Raw genomic sequence first — 13981 nt, forward strand, 5'->3', positions numbered from 1 at the left:
TTCCTCCCTACAAGATGTTTGCTTTGCTATTTCTCTGACACTAAGAGCAGACTTTGGCATTACCTGTGCAGGTCTCATTTACACAGAATATGAAGCATTGGATTTCCCTGTGTCCCCTTTGTTTTCTTTTTGATGCTCTCTTAAATCAGGGATTCAGAGAGTAGCAAGGAAAATGTAGAACCAAATCTGCTGCCACCCAACCCCAAACTTCAGGGCTGAGAACCTGGTACCCTTGGCAGCCCGCACCCATGTTCAGACAGGGGAGAATGTTGACAGATGACTTCCTTGTGCCCCCTGCAGATGACATTACCTTTTGATACTAGTCTCATACTCAGTCCTCTGTTTGCTCAGCTCTGTCTTTAGCTCCACCACCAAGCTCTGTAAGGCCCTGGAGCATTGGACAGAGTCTCGGGAAGCTGCAGCCGGGTCACTCTGTTCACTGCTGCTGCTGCTGCAGGCTTCAAACCTGTCCATGCTGTTCTCCAGATCTGCAGTCTTGCCCTCGCTCTGGGACAGCGAGCCCTGAGTTACCCACTCGGTTTTTAGGGAGCTCAAAGCAGAAGAGTCACTGGCCCGGCAGGCTGGGCAGCTGCTCACCGAGTCCATCACGGAGATCTCACAGGATGATGTGGACCAGGTGGTGCTGGCCATGCTGTGTGTGCTGAGGGACAGGCTGGATGAGGGGACATTGTCATAAGTGGAGAGTCTCTGGGAGGAACAGGAGTCTTTCACTCGCTCCCCAGAGGCTGTCCGGCGATGGCCTCGGAGGGAGTACAGGCCGTTCATCAACCAGTTCCCGCTGGAGGAGAGGTTGGGGATATCTAAGGATGAGCTGCCCAGCTTTGGGCTCACAGACCGTGCTCCCTGCTGGCGGAAGGAATATTTCCATGGAGGCAGCGTCTGCACTCTTTTGCTGGGGCTGGTGGCAGGCTGGGTCGATTTGCCACTGTGCTCTGGAGGAGTGATTTTCACTGCAGGTCCTGGAGTGCCCTCCAGAGCCACAGCATTGCCAGAAGGCAAATCAGTGGGGCTGGCAGCGCTGTTCTGTGACCTGCTGTCCTCCCCGTCCTCCTCGGAGATCCACTCGACAGTGCTGCGCTGGCGCATGGGTTTGATTTCCAGCTGGCTCCCTGGCACATCCGCCTGAGGAACAGCAAAGATCCGCCCCTGCTCACTGATCAGCACTGTCATCAGGTGCTGAACCAGAGAGGTGCCTGTGGATGGAAAACAAAGGCAAGCAGGTGAGGAGACATGAAAGACCTCTGCAACTCACCCAGCCTGTTTGCATGACTAGGTTGCATCCAGTTTCTTGGTCTGAGCAGGCCCAAAACTATTCTTATTGAAAAACTACAAATTTCAGCTCAGGCCTTCTGCTGTACTCAGTGTCTAGAGAAACTTGCAGGAAGTATGACATCTGCATTATATATGCACTTGCAGACGGTGTACAGCAAGTACTGAAAGTGCTCGCTGTTGTTTAAATCCACAGAAATGTGCTGCCACTGTCTTCCAGGAGTGGAGCAGACCATTGTGAACTAATAGAGAACACCACTTACCAAACCTAATATAAATCACTTCCTACGAAAGAGGAAAACCTTTAGAAGGGTGAGTAAGCAAATCTATTTTTAAGTATTGCCTGAAAGAGAAAAAGGCAAACATACTCAAGGTTCAAGGCAAGAGCTTGATTTTATTAATGAGTTTTTAACCTAATAGCAAGATGTACTTAGCTCACCTACCACCTCTATTTTATGTCTGTGAATGCAGGAAGAGAACTAAATGTCTTGAAGATAAGAGCATTCCTAACTATTTAGCTGTCAAACTTCAGGTATTTCTATTTGAAATGCACGGGTTAAATTTGAAGAGAAACAGAATTAGAGTGCTTTTTGTTAAGATTATCAGTTTATTTAGGAGACACAGACTACCCTGAAGCTAAAAAAAAAGTCTTTCCACTTCTCTGTCACTTTTATCTAACCAACCTCAACTAAATTCTCAACTCAAATAAAAGCATTGCCAGTCCTGCTTATTAAGTCTAAAAATCCAGCCTACATATCCAAATTTTTCTACAGTTCAGACCTGTGGCAATACAGAATTCCGGGTCAGATCACTGTAGTGTTTTTATACAATGATGAGGAGAGACCCCAGCACCTGCACATGTGCACCTCCCCACAGTACGGGCACCTCTGCCATCGGATGAGCTGCAGAATGAAATGCTCGAGCTGATCCGAGCCCAAACTCATCCCCTGTGCCAGCTGAGCAGGGAGCACGCTGCTGCCAGGGCTGCGAGAGCCGCACCAGCGCTGGCCCCGTGGCCACTAGGGGAAGTCCCAGCATCGCACACAGGCAGCTCACAGCTGTCCCCAGCTCCAACAGTGAACAACAAGCACTGCTCCCGCACTCCCTGCTCCTCCCCGATATTTGCACCTTCTGCACAGACAGGGGAAGGTATCAAATGTACCCTTAATAATAAGGCCCACATCTCTGAGGTAGGCTTCGAGTCCCTGAACTACTGTAATACGTCAGGTCATGCTCTGAAGTTGTCCTGCTGCCTTACAGTGAGTTGCCATCGTGGGACACACATCTGCACATGACCTGTGAAGAGCTCAAGGCACTGCTGCTGCTGAGGCATGACAACACTGACCTTCTGTGAAGGATTTGCATCACACAAATACCATGTCAGCTGTGCTCTACAGCTAGAGAGCAGAACCAGAGCCAAAAACAGGCATCTTGGGCATGGCATCTCCATCTGTGCCTAATTAATTAATCAATTCTTTTTGCAGGCTTGCCAAAATCCTACAAAACTTCATGCAAAAACCTTGCTAAAACTTGCACCACAGTAGTCATGTTTCAGTGGAACCTGGGAGAAGAGCAGTATCCCAGCCCTAATGTCAGCCATATTTGATTCGTATGGAAGCAAATAATTTTAAAGCTTCAGATTTTTTACATCCAAAATTAACTGATTTTCAACTCTTTTATTTTTGATTATGTGAAGTTTTGATCCATATAGTCTCTTTAGAAGACAACACTTCTAAGACACTTCTAGTTGTAGCCACTGTGTCACAGCCAGAACTACAGTCCTCTCCTCATGGCCCGGATGCTCTCTGCAGGGAGCAGCATAACCACTGAAATTCACCAATACTAAATGATTGCAGTTTGCTACTTAAGCACAGTCCTTCTGAAAAAAACAGCTGAGCTTTCATTTTAGAGGTAGGCTCAGAAAGAGTTTCAGGGGTGTGGAAGCATCTCCACGTGGTGGAGAGGAGAGACACTCCCAGTCCAGTGGTGAGTGGGACAAGATGCCAGCTGGAACACCCCTCACAGGCCCTGATGAAAAGGATGGCTTGACTTGTTCTGACTGTGCAGACAACTGATACAGCTATCAAGGAATGTATGGCTTTCACTTACAGCTCCAAAATACAGCTGCTGTGCCATTCCCCAGAACAGCACCTACCTTCCATCATGGTCACTGGATCCTCCATTTTGGGCCGCAGAATGTTTGGTCCAAATACTGTAGCCAGGTTCTGGACACTCATCTTGTTAATGCTGGAATGAGCCTGAACTTCATCAAGGAACCTTGAAAAACACCCCAAGAAAAAATCAAAGGAGGAGGGAATTCATAAGTCACTTCTCAGACTAAAAGCATTGAGTTCGTCCTGTTTTCATACAACCCTGACACCTGAAATGATCTGAGGAACTACTGCAACTTAGATATTCAGTGTAACCCCAGATCCCTGCCAGTGTAGGAACCAAAGACAGGATGTTTTCTGCCAGAAGTACCCACCTAGCAGTGACCCAGCCTACTACTGGGTCTGAAAGGACAGATTTTTGCATTTTCATAGAAATTCTCAATTTACATGGATTGACTTTGGTGAATTTTCACTTACAGATATTATAGAAGTAATAAGTCATCTCCTTGTCCGAGAACTAGCAGCCTGTGGAAAGAGCTCTGTGGCTTGGCTTGAATCTAACAAAATACAGATCACAGAACCATAATATGGTTGGAGTTGGAAGTAGCCTTCAAAAATCATCTCCTTCCAATCCCCAGATAAAGAGGCAGTCCAAGAACTGGGAAAACCAACAGAGATGAAAGGAGACAAGGCTGTGGGGTCCCTGTGAATCTAAGAGGAAGCCACTGCCAACCCCACTTACAAACCAGAGCAAATGCCAGCCTAGCTATTCTCACTGCATCTGCTACTCAGCTTGTGTCATAATCTTCCAAGTGTGCAGTATGTCTACCTTTAGTGATCTGTAGGTGCTTCTGAAATAAACAATATAATGTATTAGTATCATTCATGCCTGCTGCCAAGGCTTCAGGTGGCAGCAATTTGCTTGGCTGATCCTCTTGGATAAACCAAGAGCTTCCTTCAGGCAGGCTGCATTCACCTCCACATTTTTAAAGGAGTTGTAACTTTCACTTAAGTGGTGGTTTTTGAATATTCATACTTTCAGAGTATATTATTTGCATATAAGACAGCCGCACAAAACTTAGAGACTTTTCCAAGTGTTAATTAATTTCACTTACTTGCATATGTATTTGAGGAGGTTGTAGTTGGCTTGGGGCAAATTCTTCACCTGTTTAACCAGTTCCTGGGTACCCTGAGGGACAGGAAAAACAAGAAGCAGAGCTATTAATGTAAATGCTGCAAAGTAGATGTGACCTTCCTTTAGGACTACAAAGTCCTCTTTCCACAGCCAAATGCTGAACAACAGAGGATTACAAAAAGGCTTTGCTTTAGAAGAAGTGGCATCCAGTGTGTTGTGCCTTACCAAAACCCACTGTCCAGAACTCTATTCAGTTCTCAGTGGAAATCCTCCTGTAAACTTTAATGGTTGAGATAGAAGTCTACATTTATTGAGGCCTGCCAGCCTTTAAAGCCTGCCTAGCATTGGTATCAGCAGATGTGCCTTTGTCTGTTTGAAACTCAGAGGCACTGAGTGCATTATAAATACATTGCAGTAATGCTCAGTTGAGCAGAGGAAAGTTTTTTCTTGAAAAAGCTAAATGAGTCCAATTCAGCTGCCTCCTTTTTAATGACATCCATTTGCAGTCATTCTGACCTGGGACATATTTCCTCACAAAATTTCTGTCTTTACATTCTTTACATTAAAATGTAAGATGACACATCAGCTGAAGGAATGACTTCAAGCCCCGAAGCTACTTAAATCATCTAATGAAAACCTCTGACTCAGGAGGTTATTGTCCTGCCACAATCCCAAGTATCATTTGCTTGTTCCTCAATGCTGCTGTTGCCCTGGAGATTTGCTTATTTTTGGACACAATGAAACCTTTTGTGGAAAAACAGATACCAAAGCACATTTAAGGAAGAGTGATAGCTGCAAATTTATGATGGAGAAATTCCAGAAGGAAATGGCTCCAAAAAAGTGCAGCTGAACATTCATTTCAAACTCTTGAATTTTTAAGAACTGTTAGGAAGGGAATTCGGTTGGCCAAACTCTTGCAATGTATTCCTGATTTCTCTGGTCCAGACAAGTCAGAAGGATCCATAGAGCAGTGCCTAGTCCTGCCTTCCTCCTTATTACCTTAAATATACAGGTATTTTTTTATTCTGTACATCCCAGCACAAAAAAAATAATTTGCTAATAAAAACCTGAAACTTAAAATTCTTAAAAGCAGTAACCACTTTATAATTCCTTAGCTTAAACACTATGCTTGTTTAACGGTGACAGCAATGGAGATGCCATTAAAAGGCCAGTCTCTTCTGAAAATCTCAATTCTCTTTTTTAACTTCTAAAAATTTTTCAGCCAAAGACAGCCGCTACTGATGTGAAAGTTAAGGTCAGTTGTCCAGGTCAATCAACTTTCAAGTGACAAGTTTGAACCAGAACTAGGTGAGCTAACAGACCTAATTCCCTCCTGAATTTTGCTCTATAACCCAATTTATTTCAAATAGGGAAATCAGGATGGTATTTGGCACTGTATTTGAAGTGCTCTGAATTAAAATGCCATTGGCTCTTCTGGATCTAAGATAAAACTTTGGAACAGATACTTAGGCAGCTGTGAACAGCAGGAAACATGACCTAAAGGTAAAAGATGCTACCTGAAAGAAAAGACGGTTCTAAGAATTTACAATCAATGCTTTGTCACAAGGAATCTCGGGCACAGGATTACACAGAGAGTATCTTTATATTCATTGAAGTACAAACACCTGACAGGTAAAAAAAGCTCTCTCTCCTACTGCAGCACGTATCAGCTCTGCCAGATTTGTCCTCTTCAAGGCCTGACCAACAGAAGGCAGAGGCTTAGCCTAGGAACACCAGAGTGACAGCACAGGGGAAAACACCACCTTGAAACCCCTGTAGTGACAAACAGCACTGATCATTGCCAGTGTCTGCAGCCCAGCAAGCAACAGAAGCACTGTACTGTTATTTATCATGGGATTTTGCAGAAATAACTCTTACCTCCTTGAAAATGCTGCTTTCCAATGAATGATCCCAAACCCAAGGATTTTGCAATGTGTGTAACAGATCAGCACCAATTCAGAGCTTCTAGTTTGGCTGGAAAACTAGCAACACTTTAAATGTTCATAAAAATTCAGATGCCTCTTTAAAAAAAACTTGAATACCTGTGTTCAATCCACTGAACTGCTATGTGCATCTCTAGTGTACAGGTAGCAGTGAAGGCTAAAATACCACCATGCAAAGGCAGCTCAGACTCAAATGAGTTTTGAAGGTTTGAAGAGTCTTGCTCTAAATTTTCAAACGCTCCTCCCAATCAGTTGGGATCAGAATCAAGTCTTTTCTAATGCTGCAGTCCTGCTGAAATACCTGGAGACCTCAGCACCACTCAAGGTCTCTGTTACAGCCCAGTTTGCATTCAAACACCAGACATCAGATGGGGCAGAATGAAGATGAAAAGCAATTTGAATAAAAACTTAGGGCAGTACTGGAGCTAGGCTAATAATCACCACAATAATTTCTATCAATAGTCCCAGTGTAGCAGCATGAGGTCCCACAAATTCATCTGAAAGGCTATTTTGCTGTAGGCAATTCTGATTTTTTGGGTGTGAGGTGAGGGTGGCCATACAAAACAAAAATTATACTAAGAGTCCAAAAGTCTCATTCAAAACATTCAAGTGAAAAATTAAAAGAAAAAAGTACTTCAAATTAAACCAGTACAACTGCATTTTGTTTCAAAATAGCTTTACAAAACAGAAGTTTAATTTTTAAATTCCCTGCTTACCATTACATGTTAAAAATCATGGTTTCACTGAAACCACGTTTGTGAGCAGGGGGATTTTCCATGTGGGAGGCGAGTCAGGCCCCATAGGCTAGGCATGACTTTGTGCTGCATTCTGCTCCACATGCTACTGTGCACGTACAGCCTCTCCACCCCTGCTGTGTGCACTCCACCTTCCTCTCTGAAAAGGTAAACAGCCCACGTTGAGGTTCCAGGTTTCCCTGACAAAACCAAAATTGCTTATGTTTACAACAGCACCTTAACAAAACAACTCTGTGCTATGAGCAGTGCTGTGTTCTGTAAGTGCTCATTTTGGCTGCTTAGTGCTCCCCATTGCCTTTCTAATCTAAAGAGAATTCTGCCCTACAAGTCATTTTAGTCTGACCTTGCTAACGCAGATGTTGCTTCCCAAACTGCTGCAGCCTGTGCAGACAAAATCAGGCAAACAACATAGCTAATAAGCTGAGCAGTGATGTACAATTATGTTTGCCCAATTTGGCAGTGTCTCTACTCTTGTGCAATAGTGCTTAATAGATCCAAAACTTCCCAGTCTGCACATCTTACAACCAAAATCAAACCAGCTCCACTGCCTTTGAAATGCTGCAGTTTCTTGTGAAATAACCGCTGTGGGGTCTGTAACACAGCACCCTGCAGAGATGCCTGAGTTCACTAAGGATAAGGCAGAAAATGAGCAAGTTTTGGAGGGAGTAGACACACACCTCTACCCACTAAAATACAACACTAGTGCACTGGCACCCTGATGTGGCTGTGTCCAGAATGCAGGTACATATCCATGTGTGGTAACATGCTGTGTCATGCACAGAAATTTGATTTCTCACAGTTGACTACAGGTTACATTATTTGAGTGTTATTTGCCTTTTAACCATAAAAAACATATTGCCACATACGATCCATTTGATGCATGCAAACAAGCATCTTCCTGTGGGCATCATAAAGGGCAATCTCCACAGAGCCTTCTGCCACTTGAACTGAAAGTGAACCCCAGACTCACAGTGAGCAACAGTTTTTACAAATTCTGCCAGAGTCAAAGACAAGACCACACACAGAAAAGGGACAGAACTGGGGACCACAACTTACAAGCCCTCAGGCCTTGGCTTCTTTAGCAAAGAAAAAACACAAAGAACAGCCTCTTTAAGTTTCTGTCCTAGGAGGTGGCACCCACATCAGACCACATCTAATGTGCCTTTGCAATCTGCAAAGGGCTAAGGGAGCCCCACAATATGGATGAAACAGATCAGTCAAACATTGCAAATGATCCTGCTCCATGAGTGCCACAGACTTGGCAGGTTTTGTCAGCCCTTTCCCTTGCCTGGAAACCAAAGAGAAGAACATCATAAGAAGGTTCTGGCAAAGTATTCATAGCATTATTTCCCCCCCTCCATTCTAGGATAATATCATAGCCTGCCTTCTCAAAATGCCTTTCCTCTAAGAAATACAAAGACCCTTGCACTGATCAATGTCTCATCCACCAAAATCTTTGGGAAGGAGAGTGTAGTGTTCTGATATATAAAATAGAAAACACAGATAAAAGGAGTGACTTCATACAGCTTATTAGTGAGTGAACAGCAAAGCTGGGAAAGGAACCTAGATTTCCTCCTACCTTGCATCTCTTGCCAATTATGCTACACAAGAGCTTTGCTCTGAAGAAAGAAGCACCAGGCTACAAGACTGACTTTTTTTTTTAAAGCAGCAGCCTGTGATAACAGCACCCCATTCACAGCTCCGGGAAAATTCAGGAAAATATTCCCAGGGACTTTATTAATTTAAATCAAGTTTGAAGAGATGAGGAAAAAAACCTGTACTACATTGATTCTTGGGAACATCCTCTCAGGAGGCAGATTAGAAGGATCACTGACCTCTCCCTCATCTTTTGAGAGTAGCTGTCCACAAGAAAGAAAGTCTTCGTATTTGGCAAAGGGGATGACAGGCTCTGGCAGCTCTCGAAGGTAAAGCTTCAGGAGGGACGCCACAGTGTGAACATCTGTGTTGCTGCAACAGAGAACAGGGAAGGAGATTTAGAAACCCACACTACCCCAAAGCTTGATGCCTTTTGTTAGAGGTGGATCAAGGGCCCTCTTAGAGACAAAGTAGGCACATGGAAGGAAGCTCTTCCTAGTCAGTGGTACTAGGCAGGAAGCTATGCCTGGGAACAAGGGAAATCTCTATTCTGTCAAGACAGAAATGCACCTCAGGGAACACAGGCAGTGGAAGGGATATGCCCATGATACCGCTTAAGGTAGGGTGACACTGTGGTTCCTCTGCTATGTGGACCAGGAATGTGAGGAATGGCCCAGGCAAGTGCACAGTGATCACACAGCACTGATAACAGATGCATCCCTGCTCTGTGAGACATAACCTCCAAGTCTCTCACTGATCCTCCCCAATACTCTCCCCAGCCAGCACACATGCACAGCTCATGGGCTGGGCTCCCACGTGCCCTGCTCAATCATTTACTAAAAATGGAGGAAGCTGTATTTCCTCCAGGTCCTCTATTGCCTTTTGGTATGGCTGCCTGGCTTGTGGTATCTGGAATTTCCTAGCCCATTTGTTATGATAGGATATCAGTTTTTATTTTCTCTCCCAGTCCAGGAACTTCGTTTTCTTCTTCTTCCTTCTTTGCTTTGAAATTGGGGTTGAGCTGTCAGATCCCATGATGAACCCTTTCCAGCTACCCAGCTTCTGGTGTATGGGGGTATCTCTCCCTCATTCCAGTTTTCCTGGGCTACAACACTGTTAATCATTGCAGATGACCTCCTCAAAGGTTTTGACTGTTGAAGTCTAAACAGATTCTGTCACCAGCTCCTCCCTACCCACCAATACCCTGTCTTTAAAGAATTCTGAGAAAAACATATCAGTGAACATTGGGCAAGAGAGCTTCAAATCCTTCTCTCCAAAAGCTGAATCTCTTCTTTTTAGTATGTTTCTTTTTTGGAACACACAGCTAAAAGTAAACTGGGAAAACTACAACAGGAAACTGTCAGCAGATACCACGTACTCCTAATCCTGCTCATGCTATTCCTATTAAACAGCTCCGTCATATTTAAGAATTTCAGAATTTCACACAGTGGCTTTCTTCAGCTGATTATAGTGTTTTACAAATGAGATCAGTACCCTTATTCTTTTTTTCCTTTAGTGCGGAGTTTCAGGCATTGATGGTGGATCTGACAGAGCTCCAGGGTCACTGGCTGCAATAACTGTTTCATCCACGATGCCATATGAAATACAGCCAGACTTCCAGTGGCATGAAAGTGCACCAGGAGCAGACTGCTATAGGTGCTTCCAAAACAGCAACACCTGGCCTTTCATAAGAACATTGGAAAAGAAAGCCTTTTAAAAATAAATATTTTAATTGTCAGTCATCACAGAGGTTTGATTCATCATGGGGCAGGTGGGCTATAAGCACCTGGGATATCACTGTAGTTACAAAAGATGTCTAAAAGCACTGACTGCAACTGGGAAATAAGAAAGGATATTCCTTTCACTGCACCTGATTTGGAAAGAAGCATAAGGGTTTCATACTTCTGCTGCCAAGGTATCCCAGGCCATACAGAGATAAATTGTAGTTACACGTAGAGAAAATTATGGTTGCTAGGAGGAGAAGCATTTCATTTAGCCAGAGTGGCACTGCCTCTCCCTTTCTGCTCTCTGTGACTAAAGATGTGTAAGACAGACTGTATAGGGACATGGTGGAAAGAGCAAAAGGCAGCAACTGGGACACCCTCAATTTTCCACTATCTGCGTACTCCAGGCTTGCTTCCTTTGATTGTGCACTGAACTCTCGGTTGCTGCATTCCACACTGACTACCCACAAGGCAGGCATCCCTTCCTGGAGCTCCTCGGTGCCTCTCTCAAAGGGGAAACTTAGCACTGATCTGTTTAGCCAGTGCAAATACCTGTAGAAATAAAGGTGCTTTCTGCACCTGAGCTGGGCTAAGGCACTGCAAAAGGTTGCTGTGGATGCCCCATCCCTGGAAGTGTTCAAAGCCAGGTTGAATGGGCTCTGGCAACCTGATCTAGTGGAAGGCGATCCTGCCCATGGCAAGGGGTTTGAAGGAGATGAACTTTAGGATCCCTTCCAATCCAAACCATTGTACAATTGTATTTTGCTTTAAAAATGCTGTGTGGAGGCTTGGTTTATCCACATAACAAAGAAGTTAGATAAGGCTAAAGTAAAACTTGAAATTGAAACTTTCACTTCTAATTAATTCCTCCTGTAGATACTCCTGTTCCACAGTGTAAGCACTGAATTAAGATAATTCTAATTCTGAACTAGAACACCCAGACATTCAGTTAAAAACACAAAGGTTTTGTTTAAGAAAAAATTAACTGAGAAAATTTGATGATTTCAAACTTATTTTTTCATGAAAATATTTCTAAATGTTTGACACTTCCATTTAGGGAGCAAATGCTGTTTGTGGTTAGGAATCAAAGAAAGGAGGATGGGTGGTCTGGGAAGCTGAGGGAAGGGAAGAATTAGAAGAATGTTCCAAATAAACTCTGAAGATATACTTCCCAAGATGAGACCAAACACTGTTTCTGCCCACGCAGGAGACACTGCTAGCTCTTCCTGCAGTGGTAGGCAGGGAAAGGAAGGGATTGGCAAGGTTGAGACTGGCTGCAGGTCCAGGGGAAGCAAGGCTAATGTGCTGGTAATACACCAGATGCCACAGGCATCACCTGGAAAATCTGGGCTAGTGAGTACCAGCAAGAAATGGTGCCAGGCTTCCAAGACAAGATCCCAGATCTGATCTCATTTATGGACCTGTGATAGAGATCAGACCACACCTACACAACACCCTTGGATCCAAATATCCCTGAAGGTCAAGGTCTCTGTTAGGCTCAAGCCCTATTTCACAAAGGGCTATTAAGCTTTGCACAATGCTGACCTTCACTCCAGGCAGGATGTACTTATGAGAGAGTGGATGAAATGTTAGTTACAGGGTAAGGACAGCTGTTGGCTGGAAGGCCTTGACAGCATTCATCTTTCTGATCATCTGACTGCCTGAGGGCCAATGTAGAGACAGCACAGCTGAGAGCTGCCCTTGCCTTGCTGCCCTTGGATGGAGCACCCAGAGACAGGGCTGGCACTCCTCCCATGGGAACCAATATTAAACTGAGCATCTACAAAACAGCTGCTGGCATAAAGGCCAGGTAAAACATGTCAGATGGTGGTGACTATTCTGAAACCTGGTGACAAAGGAAGAGTCAAGATATTGCTCCAGGCAGATCTGCTGGGAGAATGCAACATCTGAAAGCAGTACATCACCTAGTTCACCTCTGTCACACCCATTTCTCTGATGGGATCCCACCAACCTCTCAGTTTGCTGCACCCAAATCTAGCAATGCTTTTCATTCAATACTTGCTAAGCTGAAACACTGGAGGAGCCCCACACAGACCAATGAGCTCTGCTCCACCATTGAGCTGAATAAAGGCCTTCACACCCACCACCATGGGGGAGAAAGCTCCATCAGCACTTTCAACAGAGAGAATGATGGTGTGGAAAGAACATGAGAACATGCAAGCTAGGATTGCCACTGCATGGACATTCCTGGCAGATTTTACATGTCACACATACACCAGCCTGAATGTGGTGCTGTCAACTCACCTGTCAAAAAGGGGTTTCTCTCCACAGTCAAAAGAGTCCTGCAGATCTTTGACGAGGTTGGCCTGCCCAGGCATGCGGAAGAGCCCCTCCTCGGTGAGGCCTCGCTCGCGGATGAAGTCCACGCACTGCTCCACCAGCAGCGGGGCCAGGCGCTGCCCATAGCGCCGCTCGTACTGCACCGTGTCCTCCAGGCGCTGCCCGAAGATCCCTGCCGCCAGAGCGAGAGAGACACCTGCGGGTCAGCCCAACCCTGCCTGAGCTCCTGCTGGGGGCACACAGGGAGGGAAGCGCTCACATGCAGGGGGCAGCCTTGTGAGGGTCTGGTTTCTAACCGACTCTGAGGAATAAAGCTATTTTTAAAAACAAGAATTGCATGATGATTTTTTTTTTTTTTCTGCTTAACAGTGCTTCAAACTGCTCTCTGCCCTAAGCTGGTTTGTATCATACACAAGGAAGGTGGGCTTAAGGTTATGTTTATGGTTACCCACAGCTGTGCTGGATTTAGATTAAGTAATTATACTTTCACTGCAGGTCCCATCCCAAGAAGACCACAACAAAGGCTACATTGACTTTATGGGGCACATGTCCTTGCTGCATGCACCCACTGCTTAGGCTGTCACACAGCTGCCCTCCACTAGTTTGCAGCTGGCCAGCCCAACAGGCAGCAGTCCCACTAGGGATTGCTAACACAGTAGAGTACAGCTGTCAGCATTAAAACTGGATATTGTGAGAATCTTCCACCATCGTGACAGGCTCTTTCTATTTCTTTCATTAAACTTGCTGAATGAAAATTTAAAATGAAAAAAAATACATTAAAAATCATGCAAAATCCATTGCCCTTCCTACTAAAAAGTGTGTGCTGTACCTCTTGCATCTTGAAAATATCAGAAGTACCATATTCTGTAAAATCAGACTGGCCTAGGTTAATTCTTTGGTCAGATCTACCGTAGACATTTATCATTAAGTATGAAGCACTGTCTGTTTCTCTGGAGAGTATGGAGTTCCTGGCCAATACCAGCTGCTGAATGCCACTTGTCTGGCATCAGATTTTCTGGCAACACAGAAGGGGCTCAGGCTGCGTAAGCCAGAGATCTTAGTTCAATCCCTATTACTAGAAGATTGCTCCATCTAAAAGGACTGCCACTGAGTTGAGTTCTGAAAC

The 13981-nt window shown here is 44.6% G+C and overlaps 1 protein-coding gene across 5 annotated transcripts in view; it reads right to left on the reverse strand.

The window, feature by feature from the left end:
- The window catches only part of ARHGAP22 (Rho GTPase activating protein 22), a 120744-nt gene that overhangs the window by 8021 nt on the left and 98742 nt on the right, over positions 1 to 13981 (reverse strand). For all 5 annotated transcript variants that reach the window (XM_030951729.1, XM_030951728.1, XM_030951730.1 and 2 more), the window contains 5 exons: positions 12820 to 13027; positions 9070 to 9202; positions 4517 to 4590; positions 3446 to 3567; positions 311 to 1214 (listed from right to left, as the gene is read on the reverse strand). In XM_030951729.1, the coding sequence (XP_030807589.1) occupies positions 311 to 1214; positions 3446 to 3567; positions 4517 to 4590; positions 9070 to 9202; positions 12820 to 13027 (1441 nt within the window). The remainder of the gene's footprint in view (positions 1 to 310; positions 1215 to 3445; positions 3568 to 4516; positions 4591 to 9069; positions 9203 to 12819; positions 13028 to 13981) is intronic.

Source organism: Camarhynchus parvulus, chromosome 6, assembly GCF_901933205.1.
Source record: "Camarhynchus parvulus chromosome 6, STF_HiC, whole genome shotgun sequence".
Taxonomy (NCBI): Eukaryota; Metazoa; Chordata; class Aves; order Passeriformes; family Thraupidae; genus Camarhynchus; species Camarhynchus parvulus.